This window comes from Callithrix jacchus, chromosome 3, assembly GCF_049354715.1.
Source record: "Callithrix jacchus isolate 240 chromosome 3, calJac240_pri, whole genome shotgun sequence".
NCBI lineage: Eukaryota > Metazoa > Chordata > Mammalia > Primates > Cebidae > Callithrix > Callithrix jacchus.
The window spans coordinates 126,569,442-126,586,421 of record NC_133504.1 but is presented as its reverse complement, the minus strand read 5'-3'; the positions used below and the strand labels follow the sequence as shown (position 1 = coordinate 126,586,421).

Below are 16,980 nucleotides of genomic sequence, written 5' to 3'. Positions count from 1 at the left end.
GGAGAGAGGGGTATTAAGACATTTAAACAGAGATTAAAACTCTAGGATAACTATATTTCAAGATAAAAAGGCAGGTTTTAAAATTTCCATTTGTTGTTGCAATGGTGTCTTTATTTCTTCTTACTTTCTCTAATTTTTCTATAGATTTCTTGCTTGGTATATCCCTTCAACTTGCAAACCAAATTCCTTAAAAGATTCCTGTAAACCTTTAAGACTAGCCACAGCTTGCTCACACTGTAGCTGGATAATGAGCATTAATACCTGTTGGCTTCCAGTTTCCTACTCTCAGAGTGTGAGACACTAGATTTCAAAATCAAATGTCAGTTTCGTCTGAGGAAGTAATTGAAAAGATCAGTTAGTATTTTGTTTTTTACATCAGAGTCCTTTTTTTTTAAAATTGAGGCTTACTTTAAAATACACAATTCTGAAGTTTTCATTGAAATGAGTTTCCATGGTTGTATACCCTAGGTAACCATCATCCAAACGAGATATAGAACATTTCCATCATCCCAGAAGGTCCCATGGAATGCTGTATTTTGTTTGATACCCCAGGTTTTTCCTTGGGGGATCTTTCTTTGCCCAAATACTCTGCCCCTTCCCTTCAGAGGGCAGATACCTGAGCTCTTTCCAAAGTGGTTGAATGCTTCAGAAGGGTTTCTCTCAGCTCTATCCCTCTGCCTCCCATCTTAAGAAAGTGGCCTTCTTACACTTAAGGGAGGCTCCATGTATCTAAGGGGAAACTCTTTTAGCTTTCCTGTCCAACCTCCAGTCTTGTGTGTATTACCCATCCACTTGGCAAAGACCATGAGAAACTTTGGTGAGTGGATTCAGACTGAGTCTATGCCTAGGACTCCTCTGAGTTCTCCTCACCCTGTCTGCATGTAGTCATTAAAAATTCATTAAATAGGCTGGGTGTGGTGGCTCATGCCTATAATCCCAGCACTTTGGGAGGCCGAGGTGGGTGGATCACGAGGTCAGGAGATCAAGACCATCCTGGTCAACATGGTGAAACCCTGTCTCTACTAAAAATACAAAAATTAGCTGGGTATGGTGGCACTCACCTGTAGTCCTAGCTACTCAGGAGACTGAGGCAGGAGAATTGCTTGAACCCAGGAGGCGGAGGTTGCCGTGAGCCGAGATCACGCCATTGCACTCCAGCCTGGGTAACAAGAGTGAAACTCCGTCTCAAAAAGAAAAAAAAAATTATTAAACAGAAAAATTAGTTGGGTGTGATGGCACACACCTGTAGGATTACTGTGAGCTATGATCATGCCACTGCCCTCCAGACTGGGCAACAGAGTGAGTCTAGGTATTAATATCTTACAAATAAATAACAAAAAATAATTTAAAAAAATTAAATATTTGACCTCTTTCCTCATCTTAATGGTGAGTTTTTTAAAACTATGATTTTTTTATAGGGTATCTAGCTTTCTTTGGTTGTTAGGATGGGAGTGATGGCCTCTTACAACTTTCTATAATCTTAGTCACAAACAGAACAACCAATTCATCTTGATATTTTATAATGGTACAGACAACTGTAACTCAAATGCATGCTGTAGGTAAGGTAAGGCTTCAGAATACTGCAAATCTGGCTCACCACTGGGGGGGACTCTAAAATAAAGTATATCAACAACTTAACTTAAGGCTTTTATTAGTGGTGTCACTCTCGTTTATATTTTTAAAAGCATATATTTTATCAGTGGATACTCAAAGAGGGTACAGCAGGTCCTCAAATAACACCGTTTCATTATAATGTTGGTGGAAAAAAGATGGTGATTCTCAGGCTGCTGCTTGTGTGGAGTTTGCATATTCTCCTCATGTCTGGATGGTTTTCACTAGGTACTCTGAGTTCCTTCCACATCCAAAAGACATGCATATTAGCTTCATTGGCATGTCTTAATTTCCCAGTCAGACTGAGTGTGGGTATGTGTGTGCTTGCACCCTGAGATAAGATGGTGTCTTCTCTAGGGATAGTTCCTGCCTTGTACCCTGAGCAGCTGGGATAGGCTTTGGCCACTCACAACCCTGAACTGGAATGATAATTATTATCTTACTTGTTTTATTAATCTTTCTTAAATGGATGTATAGCTTACATTTATTTTAACATTTAATATAAGACATTGTTTTGTTCTTTGTGATGGTTTTGTGACCCGGAGTATGCCTTAGGGACTTAATTCTTGTTTGTAGTGATTAGCCTATGGTAAAATTGGTACAGTTATACATCATTTTACTTAAAGTTGCAGTTTCCATTAACCTATTGATGACATTAAGTGAGGATCTACTGTAATACAGAACCATTAATTATTATTTTTATCATTATTACTTATTATATTATCCAGAGATGCTGTTAATCATGGGACTAAGAACCTTCATGATTCTAGGAATTATCATTCATTTTCATGGGAAATGGAATGTCATATTAATCTTGTGCAAAGCATCCTTGGGATTTTCTCCCACTGAGATAGTCAAGTGTAAAAACCATTCTTTCCTTAAACCTCCTTGACGATTACGTGTTTTTACTTTTAAAAGTATTACGGAAAATTTTAAAGATGCACTAAAACAGAATAGTGCAGTGAAGCCCCATATATGCACCACCTAACCTCAATGGCTTCAAACATTTTGTCCATCCTGTCTCATATATCCCCCACTTTTTCCTTTAGGTAGGATACTATGGTCTTTTAAATTTTAAAATAAATCCTGTGTTATGCATTCTATTTTTAAGAATTGCAAGCAGGTCCACTCTGTATAACAGGGTAATTCTCTTGAAAAAGTTATCTCAAAAATAGATTGAAATCTCTTTTAATGAGATTCGCCACAGTAAAGATCCTCAGCAACTTGATCTCATTTTCTTTAAATCTTTTTCCCTAATACCCGTTTACCTAAACAATCTGCTTCAGCCCATCTGGTCTATTCACTGTTAGATCCTCCACAAAGGTGAGCATTCAGTAAGTCTTTAAAACTGAATGAAGCTTTGTATGTCCCCATATCAGCATCTTTGCTCATGGTGTCTCTCTCTAATACTTTACCTCCTTTTTGCTGCCAATGCCAAAAGAAATACACACCTAACTTTTACACACCTAATGTTTGTTACTTTTATTCTTTTTTGTTACCCTCACTGTCGTCCCTTTCAGTTTTGCTGTCCTTCTGCTGTTACTCCTGCTGCCTTTTGAATATGAGAGTTCTACAAAAACCAATCCTTCGTTTAGGGCTTAAATTTTATTTTCTCTGTGCTCAATGAAGATGATTATTCTCTCTTCGGATAATCTGATATTCATACCACTCATCTAGATACTTTCCTTAACTGCCTTATATTTTTAAATATTTAAGTAACTATATCTTATTTCTCTAGGGAAAGTTTTAAAAGTTGTTTTATTGTTATTGCATCTGTAGATGTTACAGTAGTTCATTCATGCAGTCAGGTTTCAGTGCATTTTCTATTTTCTTGTGGTCTTATTTTTCTTCTTTGTAGATGTGACTGTTATTAAAAATATTCTATATTTAATTGAAATAGTGTTGCCAGATTTAGCAAACAAATATAAATTGCGCCCGGTTACAGGTGAATTTTAAATAAATATTGAATAATTTTTAGTATAAATATGTCCTAAATGTTATATATGAAACACTTATACTGAAAATATTATTTATTGTTTATCTGAAATTCAAATGTAACTGGGCATACTACATTTTACCCAGCAACTCTAAATTGAAAGTTTATTTCAATTTAATTTTTGTCCTCCAAATAAAAAGAATAGATAAATTGGTAGATATCTTCTTTGAATATGTCATATATTCCAGACCTGATGAGAGATTTTATTTGTTCAACAATGATTTCTTCAGTGCCTAATGTATACCAAATTCAGTTCTGCTACTGTTGTGCTCTGCTCTTTTTTTCTTTTCCTATTGATGCACAGTCCCTTTGGTCCTCAGGCAAAATGTAAATTCATCATTTTTAGCTTTTCTCCATCCTCAGTCCAAACAGTTACTAAGTCCTGGTTCATTTCTCTCTCTCTCTCATTTCCTTTTTCCATTCTTGCATTTCCCATCAGTCTATTTTCCTTTTCATCCCCATAACCAGATTATTTCTCATCCACTATAAATACCTCAAACGTTTTTGCCAACCCCAAAGAACTTGCCGTAACCTTGCAATTTACATATTCTAACCTATTCTTTTGTTACTGTATTTCTTGAAAAAAAATAGTCTGTAATTGCTGTTGCAATTTTTTCACTCCCACGGGTTTCTCAGCTCATTGTACTTCTTTTACCCATCACTCTGATGACTTTTTCATAGTGTTTTGTGGTATCTTCACTTCCATTGTGGATACCCTAGATGTTTTACACTCTTTTATTCCTGCACATTTTCCCCTTTTTGTTTTATTGTCTTACTACTCCAGTTATCAGCTCTTTGCCGAATGACTCCTAAGTAGATGTCACTACACTTGACATTTCTTCTAGATCCAGGTCTCAGATCCACTAGATAGCCCTCTGAATATTTCCAAACTTACAACACTGAATATTGAGGGAAGCTGTAATAAATTGTAATAAAACATTACAAGCATCTAAGGAAAAGAGATAATGTGCTAAGAGAATTCTAACAGGCAGAGAGGACTTCTGAAATTATGTTCCCATTTGTCTTGTTCTTTGTTTTTTTTCAGAGACAGGATCTTGCTCTGTTGCCCAGGCTGGCGTATAGTGGCACAATCATAGCTCACTGTAACATCAAACTCCTGGGCTCAAGTGATCCTCCTGCCTCAGTCTCCAGAGTAGCTAGGACCACAGGCATGCACCACTGAGCCTGGCTAATTTTAAAAAAAATAATAGAGATGAGGTTTTGCTATGCTGCCCAGGCTAGTCTCAAATTCCTGGTTTCAAGTGATCCTCCTGCCTTGGCTTTCCTAAGTGCTGGTATTACAGGTGTGAGCCACCATGCCAGAACGGTCTTGTTCTTAAAGTTCTGATTTAACCATTTAAAAAATATGTATAGAATTTTGCATAGGAAATAAAGGTCAAAACCATAGAGAAGTGAGAATCACTTGTAAGTGCTAGAGGATAGTAGCAGTTAGATAAGTTAAGGGTCTCTTGCATTAAGTCCAGAGGAGATAATCATGGCTTAAACATGGGTGGTAGCAGTGGTTGTGGGTTAGTTTGTTTATGAAATGGACCTTGCCTGAAGTTTTATAGAGTTATTCTTCACTAACATCAGCTTATATGGAATAATAACACTGAAGTAATACAGATAATATAGATGTCTTTTCAGTGATATCTAAATAGAATTAATTATTAGCTAGAATTTAAGTTTTATGGGAGTAGGAAACTTTGTATTCTGAAATGCCAAATATGCTGAGATATATGCATACCATCTACAATATTTATATTGAAGTCCTTAATGATAGGTGTATTTGGAGACTCAAGTTTCTGGATAATCATACAAAGAACATTTGAGGCTTACAAAATGCTGATCATTTGGCATTTTAAGTTGATGTAAGCAAGAAAACATGTCCATCATTTCATGGACATCTGTATAGTCACCTCAACCTGAATCTCTGTAAAAAAAAATCAATGGAACTTCCTGTCAGTATTGCTTTAATACAACTTATCTGTGGGCAACTCTAGTTATAGAGAAGAATTCTTTTGTTATTAAAGTGCTGAAGTGGAATTATGTTAAATTTTTGCTGACTTTAAAACAAAGAAACCTGTTAGCTCTTATGACATCTAACCTTTAAATGTATGATACTGTAAATGTCCATATGCAGAAATCTCAAAAACAAAATGATATTTGGTTAATCACCTTTCAGAATCAGAGTTCGATAAAAGCAAGTATGCAGTTCAGCTGTTTACAAGTTGAAGCTTCTATAGGAAAGTATTTCAGGGAAAGAGAAAGTTTGTTTTACATTGACTTATGTAAGCACTTTACCTTTTGAGCTCTATGAAAAAGTAAACTCTTTCTGGCAAGAGATTCTTCTTTTATGACTGTGGTACTCATACAACGAGAATTCATAGAATAGTAAAAGACATTGATGATGTGTTTGATGTGAGGTAGAACTCTTGTCTGCAAAGGACAGAAAAATTTATCTTTCCATATTTATTTGCAAGGTGTTTTCAAATAACTCTTCTGATAGCATATGACATACCCATTAGCCTGCATCTAAAAGGAGTAAATTATGGGTATCTAGAATGTTTCTAAGCTAAGACACCCAGTCCCTTCCATCCAACCACACTGGCATCCATTTAGATAGGTAAGATTTTGAAAATCCGCAGGAAAGAGCCAGATTGTCACAGTATGCAAGAAAGTGTTACTGTATAGCAAAAGAAACTTAGTTAAAGTGTATTTAAGCAGATTCAACTGTCAGTATAAGGAAGATCTATGAAGAAGTTTTATTAAGCCTGGGAATGAGCAACCAGGAGACTGCTCATCACATAAAATGTTCAAGCAGAGAATGAATGTTCATCTTTCAGGACTATTGAATACTAGAGGTGAGAAATCTGATTAAATTATTTCCTCCAAACTCTGATATTTTAGAAAAAGTTTCTTAGGCTTAGAGGCCATTTACTTTTGGTTGACTAGTAATTTAAGTAAGTCGGCTGTTTTAGAAGCAGATTCAGATACAGGGATTTTGGGTGACGTGACTTTATTGAGACAGTAGTCTCAATAAAAACAGATTGAGAGAAGCAGTTTAAGACAGGAAAGGAGTTAAACAAGGATGCAGTTTCAGCTGAGTTTTGCTTCAGCCTGATCCCATGGGGAACTCTGGAGCATAAATTGTGTGTAGAGTTTCTCTCACCTGGAGACAAAGCGGGCAGAGTTTTCAATTCTGGTTAGTATTGGTCAGCAATCAGCTATGAGAGGGCACTATATTGCAGGTGGGGTGGCTCTTAAATGGCTAATGCCAGTTATCTAGAGAAGAATAAAGCTATAAACTAAGAGCAGCTAATACTCAGAGCAGCTGGGGAATGGGTGTGCTGGCCCTATCTGCTATGCTAACAAAAGGATTCTCCTCTGTATTAGAAACAAAAAATAGGAACAGGAGTGAGCTGCTAGAGAGAAGCACAGCACTGACTCCACGGCAGCCATACGTGAAAACTGACCCTATGTTTGAGGCCATGTAACATGGAGACGGATATTCCATACTTAACTACACAGCCTTAAGGGCATCAGCCCATACCAAGAACAGATGCTTACAAAGCTGACCTAGAGTCAACAAGAAAAGAATCTCTGCTGTATTAGAATGTGCAATTGAAAAAGCAGGGAACATCCACATTTTTATAGTTTAATTGCTTAAATCACTGGTCTCTAGTTATTTAGAAAAGAAATACAGTACTTGTGAAAGTGCTCGGTGAGTAGTTAACCCATTGCAACTTTTAGAGCGTTAACCGTAGGGTAGAGGCATAAGAGGCTGTGCCTTACAATGGTAAGTACTTTTTGAAAAAGAAAAGTGTTTTAAAGAGTCTTACATTTTGAGACTTAGAATATTAATGTGTCTCATTTTACTCTCAGGAAGACTGGCAGGAAAGAAGTACTTTGTGGTGGTTTATGTCTATTGAACAAGTGGGCATTTTAAGGCTGTTGCCCTAACTAGGTAACAAATTGCATTATTCCTTTGTATTTTCAATAACTGCCACCCTCTTGGCCCATCTTATCTGTTATTCCATTAACACCTCATCAAGTTTCACCCCCCAGTGCTTATTTTCAGGTTGTTTTACAGAAACTTTTAGTATAATTCCTATATAGCCTGTCAGGTATCAAAGGCTGTTTTTTGCATGTCAGTGTTACCTAGAAAAATTTTAATGTTTTTCTTCTTCAGCACCATAATACTACTGTTGACTGGGCATTTTTATCGAAGAAGGAGTGTTCAAAATACGGAGGAATAGTGGTGGGGAACAACTGTAATTTTGTTCCTGATATCACACTCATGTCTTGTATCCTCTTCTTGGGAACCTACACCTCTTCGATGGCTCTGAAAAAATTCAAAACTAGTCGCTATTTTCCAACCACAGTAAGTACCTCAGCTTTAAATCATTTTCATTGGATTTACACTGCATCAACAATAATACAACTTTATAAGGCAAAAAAGGCACCTGTAATTCAACCTGTCCAATATAATTTCGTGCATTTTACTAATTACATTTCAATCTTTGTTCACGTGCATACTTACTAACATAAGTGTAGTCAAGCTTTAGGAAAACCTTCCAAGGATTTGCTCACATAATTCTGTCATATAGCTCTCATAATTCTGAATGTGCTAAAAGGAAAACAAAATGAGATGAATTCTATCTAAAAATGCATGAGGGAAGAAAAAGACCTTTTGAATTTATAGCATTTAAGTATATAACCAAAAACTCTTCATGTTAATCAGGAATTTCCATGTTGTGGAATTTCTTCAGCAGCTGTACATGTGAGTATTTTAGTACTTGAATTATGGGCTGTGGGAGTAAACTTAAATTGTGTTGTTACACAAATACTGGTATAAGATACGACTGTCATATGAGCCAAACTTCCCTTCCCATAATGATGAATTCCATAGTACAGAGAAACAGATAATTAAACTGAGTTGTGCAAACATCCTGTCTCCCATTAAAATGCTTGAGTGAGCTTAGTCAAAACTGTGGGTTCATGGAGATGCTACAAGATAAGACCAACATTTAGTTAATGGCATTTTGGTTTTTTTGCCTGCAGAATCAAACTAAGATAATCCTTTGTTTTACAGTTCAGTTTTTAGTGTTTAGGATGTCAGTATTTCTTAGGCAATCTTGATTACACCTGATTTATATCAGTGACCTACTCTGTACAGCTGACATCTCATGAAATAGCTCTTGCATTTTGTGTAAAAGGAGTGGAAAAATTTTAGAATATAAGATACACTTGATGAAATTCCTTGGAAATGAAAATATATTTACTTTCACCTAGAAAATTTTTGACTCTCTGATTCTTCTTATAAAATTGTAAATAAATGGGAGGGTTGATAATGAAATGTCTAGAACTAGATAGCCCAAGGAATGAAAAATTTCCACAAAGTGAAATGTAGAAAGAAGCATTCAACTTAGTCTGCTTAACATGGGCATTACAAGCTGGTGATCCACAGCCAGAAAGCATTCAATCCACAGCCATTCTTTGTTTAGCCTACACACACACACACACACACACACACACACACACACACTCTCTCTCTCTCTCTCTCTCTCTCTCTCTCTTTCTCTCTCTCTCTCTCTCTCTCTGTGTGTCTCTCTCTCTCTCTCTCTCTCACTTGAGGCTTTTGGTAGAATCTGTACTTTGCAGGTAGATATTTTTCCAACTCTCTATTGTCTAAGACTTGGCTGTTTCACCCATTCAGATTAACTGCTTGTTCTTAAAGACACTGGGAAATGTGCTTTCTTGATATACCTCTTCAACTGTATGAGTTTTGTGTATTACAGATTCCTGGGTAAAAATCTTTGAGGACATTTTTTATTATCTATTGAGGTTTTCCCTTATTAATTATTTTTGTTTGTTTGTATTTTTGGCTTATACTTTGTGAATCATCACCATCTGACAAATTCTGATATAATTTAAGTATAGTAAGTGGGAAAGGGGAAAATCTATGAAGTACTTAATAGGTCATAATTTGCAAAATAAACTAGTTTCAACCTTGAGATGAATGGGGATCCTTTTCCTAAGTTTTAAAATCTTAATTGAGAAACAATAATTGTAAACTATATATTTCTGTACTACAATATGACATATGTATATGTTGCAGAATGATTAAATCAAGCTAGTTAACATATCTGTAACCTCACATACTTATCATTTTTTGTGAGGAGAACATTTAAAACCTACTCTTTTAGCAATTTTAAAATATACAACACGTTATTATTAGCGGCAGTCATCATGCTGTGCAATGGATCTCAAAGACTTATTCCTCTTGTCTGATACTTTGTACCCTTTGACCAATATCCTCGCATTCCCCACCTCCAGTAGGCACCATTCCACTGTCTACTTATGTGAGTATGACTTTTTAGGTTTCACGTATAACTGAGATCATGTAGTATTTGTCTCTCTGTGTTTGGCTTATTTCACTTCATATAATGTCCTCCATTGCTAATGACATAATTTCCTTTGTTTTAAGGCTGAAGAGTATTCCATTGTTTATATGTGCCACATTTTCTATATTCATCTATTGATGTATACTTAGGTTGATTCTGTATCTTGACTATTGTGAATAATGCTACAAAGAACATGAGAGTGTTGATATCTCTTTGAGATCATGATTTCATTTCTTTTGGATATATACACAGAAGTAGGGTTACTGAATCATATAGTAGTTCTGGTTTTATTTTATTTTATGGGGAAACGTCCATACATTTTCTGTAATGGCTGTTCTAATTTACATTCCCACCAACAGTGTACAAGGGTTACCTTTTCTCCACATCATCACCAACACTTATCTTTTATCTTTTTGATAATAACCATCCCAACAGGTGTGAGGTCATATCTCATTGTGGATTTAATTTGTACTTCCCTGATACTTAATGATGTTGAGCATTTTTTTATATATCTGTTGGCCGTTTATGTACCCTCTTTTGCGAAACATCTATTCAGGTCCTTTGTCGAGGTGAGCTTTTTGTTTTTTGTTTTTTTTTTTTTTACTATTGAGTTGTTTGAGTTCCTTATATATTTTGGATATTAACCCCTTAACAGATGTATGATTTGCTAATATGTTCTCCCATTCCACAGTTTGTCCCTTCACTGTGTTGATTACTTTCTTTGCTGTTCAAAAACATTTTAGTTTGTTGCAATCCTGTTTGTCTATGTTTGGTTTTGTTGTCAGAAGATAACCTTATGTTGAGATGTCATGTTAGGTTGTTTATTTGATACTAAGAATAATCTTTGCCCAGACTAAAGTCATGGAGTTTTCCTTTATGTTTTCTTGTAATAATTTTACAGTTTCAGGTCTTATATTTAAATCTTTAATCCATTTTGAATTGATAATTGTATATGGTATGAGATGAGAGTCCAATTTCATTCTTCTGCCTGTGGATTTCTAGTCCTCCTAGCACCATGTATTGAACAGACTACTGTAACCCCATTGTATGTTCTTGGCATCTTTGTTTGAAATCAATTGGCCATAAATGCATGGATTTATTCCAGGACTCTTATTCTTTCCCCTTGGTCTACATGTCTGTTTTTCTGCCAGTACCATGCTGTTTTGATTCCTATAGGTTTGTAGTAGATTTTGAAATAAGGTAGTATGATGCTTCCAGTTTTTTTCTTTTTGGTCAAGATTGGTTTGGCTCTTTGGGGTCTTTTGTGATTTGATACAAATTTTAGGATTATTTTTTCTATTTCTGTACAAAATATTAGAATTTGGATAGGGTTTGCTTTGAATCCACAGATTGGTTTGGTAGTATGGACTTTCTAATAACACCACTTCTTCAAATTCATGAATACAGGACATCTTTCCATTTACTCATGTCTTCTTCAATATCTTTCACCAATTCTTTATAATTTTCAAAGTATAGCACATTCATCTCCCTGATAAATTTATTCTTTTTGTTTGTTTGTTTTTTAAGTGTAGTTTAGGTTCTGGAGTACATGTGAAGATCATGCAGGATTGTTGCATAGGTACACACATGGCAATGTGGTTTGCTGCCTCCACCCCCCCGTCACCTACATCTGGCATTTCTCCCCATGTTATCCCTCCCAGACCTCCCCACCCACCCACTTTCCCTCCCTTGGCCTGCCACAACAGACCCCAGTGTGTGATGCTCCCTTCCCTGTGTCCCTGTGTTCTCATTGTTCCACACCCGCCTATGAGTGAGAACATGTGGTGGTTGATTTTCTGTTCTTGTGTCAGTTTGCTGAGAATTATGATGTCCAGATTCATCCATATCCCTATGAAGGACACAAACTCATCATTTTTTATGGCTGCATAGTATTCCATGGTGTATATGTGCCACATTTTCCATGTCCAGTCTATCATTGATGGGCATTTGGGTTCGTCTTTGCTATTGTAAACAGTGCTGCAATGAACATACATGTGCATGTGTCTTTATAGTAGAATGATTTATAATCCTTTGGATATATATCCAGTAATGGGATTGCTGGGTCAAATGGAATTTCTCTTTCTAGGTCCTTGAGGACGCACCACACTGTCTTCCACAATGGTTGAACTAGTTTACACTCCCACCAACAATGTAAGAGTGTTGCTCTTTCTCCACATCCTCTCCAGCATCTGTTGTCTCCATATTTTTTAATGATCATTATTCTAACTGGCATGAGATGGTATCTCAATGTGATTTTGATTTGTATTTCTCTAATAATCAGTGAAGATCAGCATTTTTTCATATGTTTGTTGGCCTCGTTTGTATCTTCTTTTCTAAAGTGTCTGTTCATATCCTTCACCCACTTTTGAATGGGTTTTTTTTTTCTTGTAAATCTGTTTTAGTTTTTTGTAGATTCTGGATGTTAGCCCTTTGTCAGATGGGTAGATTGCAAAAATGTTTTCCCATTCTGTTGGTTGCCAGTTCACTCTAATAATTGTTTCTTTTGCTGTACAGAAGCTCTGGAGTTTCATTAGGTCTCATTTGTCTATTTTGGCTTTTGTTGCCAATGCTTTTGGTGTTTTAGTCATGAAGTCCTTGCCTATGCTTATGTCTTGAATGGTTTTGCCTAGGTTTTCTTCTAGGGTTTTTATGGTGTTAGGTCTTATACTTAAGCCTTTAATCCATCTGGAGTTAATTTTAGTGTAAGGTGTCAGGAAGGGGTCCAGTTTCTGCTTTCTACACATGGTAAGCCAGTTTTCTCGAACACCATTTATTAAACAGGGAATCCTTTCCCCATTGCTTGTTTTTGTCAGGTTTGTCAAAGATCAGATGGTTGAAGATGTGTGGCATTGCCTCCAGGGCCTCTGTTTTGTTCCATTGATCTATATCTCTGTTTTGCTACCAGTACCATGCTGTTTTGATTTCTGTAGCCTTGTAGTATAGTTTGAAATCAGGTAGTGTGATGCCTCCGGCTTTGTTCTTTTTACTTAGGACTGTCTTTGCTATACAGGCTCTCTTTTGGTTCCATATGAAGTTTAAGGTGTTTTTTTTCCAGTTCTTTGAAGAAGGTCTTTGGTAGCTTGATGGGGATAGTGTTGAATCTATAAATTACTTTGGACAGTATGGCCATTTTCATGATATTGATTATTCCTAACCATGAACATGGAATGTTTCTCCATCTGTTTGTGTCCTCTCTTTATTTCCTTGAGCAGTGGTTTTTAGTTCTCCTTGAAGAGGTCCTTTACATCGTTTCTTAGTTGTGTTCCTAGGTATTTTATTCTCTTTGTAGTAATTGTGAATGGGAGTTTGCTCATGATTTGGCTCTCTGTTATTCTGTTATTGGTGTATAGGAATGCTTGTGATTTCTGCACATTGATTTTGTGTCCTGCAACTTTGCTGAAGTTGCTTATCAGTTTCAGGATATTTTGGGCTGAGATGATAGGGTCTTCTAAATATACAATCATGTCATCTGCAAATAGAGACAATTTGACTTCCTCCTGTCCTAATTGAATACCATTTATGTTTTTTTTCTCGCCTAATTGCTCGGGCTAGAACTTCCAATAATATATTGAATAGGAGTGGTGAGAGAGGGCATCCCTGTCCAGTGCCAAATTTCAAAGAGAATACTTCCAGTTTTTGCCCATTCAGTGTGATATTGGCTGTGGGATTGTTGTAAATAGCTTTTTATTTTGAGATACGTTCCTTTGATACCTAGTTTATTGAGAGTTTTTAGCATAAAGGGCTGTTGAATTTTGTCAAAGCCCTTCTCTGCATCTATTGAGATAATAATGTGGTTTTTGTCTTTGGTTCCATTTATGTGGTGAATTACGTTTATAGACTTGCATATGTTGAACCAGCCTTGAATCCCTGAAATGAAGCCTACTTGCTCATTATGGATAAACTTTTTGATGTGCTGTTACAGTTGGTTTGCCAGTATTTATTGAAGATTTTTGCATGATGTTCATCATGGATATTGGCCTGAAGTTTTCTTTTTTTATTGAGTCTCTGCTGGGTTTTGGTATCAGGATGATGTTAGTCTCATAAAATAATTTGGGAAGGATTCCCTCCTTTTTTGTATTGGTTTCAATAGTTTCAGAAGGAATGGTACCAGCTCCTCTTTGTACATCTGGTTCAGCTGTACATCTGGTTCAACCCATCTGGACCTGGGCTTTTTTTGGTTGGTAGGCTATTAATTGCTGCATCAACTTCAGCTCTTGTTATTGGTCTGTTCAAAGTTTCAACTTCTTTCTGGTTTAGGCTTGGGAAGGTGCAAGTATCCAGGAATTTATCCATTTCTTCCAGGCTTACTGGTTTATGTGCATAGAGTTGTTTGTAGTAATCTCTGATGGTAGTTTGTATTTGTGTGGAATCTGTGGTGATATCCTATTTTAAATTTTTTATTGCATCTATTTGATTTTTCTCCTTTTTCTTTTTTGTTTATCTGGCTAGTGGTCTATTTTGTTGATCTTTTCAAAACACCAGCTCCTGGATTTATTGATTTTTTTGAAGTGTGTTTTTTTGTGTTTCTATCTCCTTCAGTTCTGCTCTGATGTTAGTTATTTCCTGTCTTCTGCTAGCTTTTGAGTTTTTTTTGATGTTGCTCCTCTAGTTCTTTCAATTTTGATGACAGGGTGTCGATTTTAGATCTTTCCTTGCTTCTCATGTAGGTGTTTATTGCTATAAATTTCCCTCTAGACGCTGCTTTAAATGTGTCCCAGAGATTCTGGTACATGTGTCTTTATTCTCGTCGGTTTCAAAGAACATCTTTATTTCTACCTTAATTTCATTCTTTATCCAGTCGACATTTAGGAGCAGGTTGTTCAGTTTCCATGAAGTTGTGTGGTTCTGAGTTAGTTTCTGAATTCTGAGTTCTAATTTGATTGCCCTGTGGTCTGAGAGACTGTTTTTGATATCCGTTCTTTCGCATTTGCTGAGGAGTGATTTACTTCCAATTATGTGGTCAATTTTAGAGTAGGTGCAATGCGGTGCTGAGAAGAATGTATATTCTGTGGATTTGGGGTGGAGATTTCTGTAGATGTCGGTTAGGTCCACTTGGTCTTGTTCTGAGTTCAAGCCCTGGATATCTTTGTTAATTTTCTGTGTCATTGATCTGTGTAATATTGACAGTGGAGTGTTAAAGTCTCCCACTATTGTTGTGTGGGAGTCTAAGTCTCTTTGTTGGTCAGTAAGAATTTGCTTTATGTACCTGGGTGCTCCTGTATTGGGTGTGCATATGTTTAGGATCATTAGCTCTTCTTGATACATTGATCCTTTTACCATTATTCAATGACCTTCTTTGTCTACTTTGATCTTTGTTGGTTTAAAGTTCATTTTATCAGAGACTAGGATTGTAACTCCTATTTTTTTCCTCTTCATTAGCTTGATAAATTTTCCTCCATCCCTTTATTTTTAGCCTATGTGTGTCCTTGCATGTGAGATGGGTTTCCTGAATACAGCACACCAATGAGTCCTGAATTTTTATCCAGTTTGCCAGTCTGTGTCTTTTGATTGGGACATTTAGCCCATTTACGTTTATGGTTAATATTGTTATGTGTGAATTTGGTCCTGCCATTTTGATGCTACCTGGATGTTTTGCACATTAGTTGATGCATTTTCTTCATTATGTAGATGGTCTTTACCATTTGGTATGCTTTTGGAGTGGCTGGTAGTAGTTGTTCCTTTCCTTGTTTAGTGCTTCTTTCAGCAGCTCTTATAAGGCAGGCCTGGTGTTGATGATATCTCTCAGCAATTGCTGGTACATAAAGGATTTTACTTCTCCTTTACTTATGAAACTTAGTTTGGCTGGATATGAAATTCTAGGTTGAAAGTTCTTTCTTTAAGGTTGTTGAATATTGGATCCTACTCTCTTCTGGCTTGTAGGGTTTCTGCCAAGAGATCTGCTGTGAGTCTGGTGGGCTTTCCTTTGTGGGTAACCCAATCTTTCTCTCTGGCTGACTTTAGCATTTTTTCATTCATTTCAACTCTGATGAATCTGACAATTATGTGTCTTGGGGTTGTTATTCTTGAGGAATATCTTTGTGGTGTTCTCCGTATTTCCTGGACTTGTATGGTGGTCTGCCTTGGTAGGTTGGGGAAGTTCTCCTGGATAATATTTTTCCAGCTTGGATTCATTCTCTCAGTCACATTCAGGTATACCTATCAAAGGTAGATTAGGTATTTTCACATAATCCCATATTTCTTGGAAGCTTTGTTTATTTCTTTTCACTCTTTTTTCTCTATTCTTGCCTTTTTGTTTTATTTTATTGAGTTGATCTTCAATCTCTGATATCCCTTCTTCTGCTTGGTCGATTCAGCTGTTTAAACTTGTGTATGCTTTGCTGAGTTCTCATGCTGTGTTTTTCACCTCCATCAAGTCATTTATATTCTTCACTAAGCTGTTTATTCTAGTTAGCATCTCATCTAACCTTTTTTCAAGGTTCTTAGTTTCTTTGCATTGGGTTATCACATGTTCTTTTAGCTCTAAGAAGTTTGTTGTTACTCACCTTCTGAAGCCTGTTTCTGTCAATTCATCAAACTTGTTCTCCATCCATCTTTGATTCCTAGCTGTGGAGGAGTTGTGATCCCTTGGAGGAAGAGAGGCATTCTGGTTTTTGTACTGGTTTATTCCCATCTTAGTGGCTTTATCTACCTGTGGTCTTTGTAGTTGGTGACTTTTGAATGGGATCTCTGAGTGGACATTTTTTTTGTTGATGTTGAAGCTGTTTCTTTCTGTTTCTTAGTTTTTCTTCTAACAGTCAGGCCCCTCTGCTGCAGGATTGCTGGAGGTCCACTCAAGACCCTGGGCATCACCCATGGGGGCTATAGAACAGTAAGGGCTGCTGCTGGTTTTTTCTTCTGTTGTCTTCATCCCAGAAGGGTACCTGCCAGATGTAGGCCTGAGCTCTCCTTTATGATGTGTCTCTTTGGGTATACAGGGGTCAGGGAGCTGCTTGAGGAGACAGTCTG

The 16,980-nt window shown here is 36.6% G+C and overlaps 1 protein-coding gene and 1 long non-coding RNA gene across 42 annotated transcripts in view; one reads left to right on the top strand and one right to left on the bottom strand.

Moving 5' to 3' along the window:
• The window catches only part of SLC4A4 (solute carrier family 4 member 4), a 498,924-nt gene that overhangs the window by 406,715 nt on the left and 75,229 nt on the right, over positions 1–16,980 (top strand). For all 40 annotated transcript variants that reach the window (XM_078367118.1, XM_078367121.1, XM_078367115.1 and 37 more), the window contains one exon: positions 7,800–7,991. In XM_078367118.1, the coding sequence (XP_078223244.1) occupies positions 7,800–7,991 (192 nt within the window). The remainder of the gene's footprint in view (positions 1–7,799; positions 7,992–16,980) is intronic.
• LOC100394691 (uncharacterized) overlaps positions 1–16,980 on the bottom strand; it is a 119,346-nt gene that overhangs the window by 58,984 nt on the left and 43,382 nt on the right. The window lies entirely within an intron of this gene.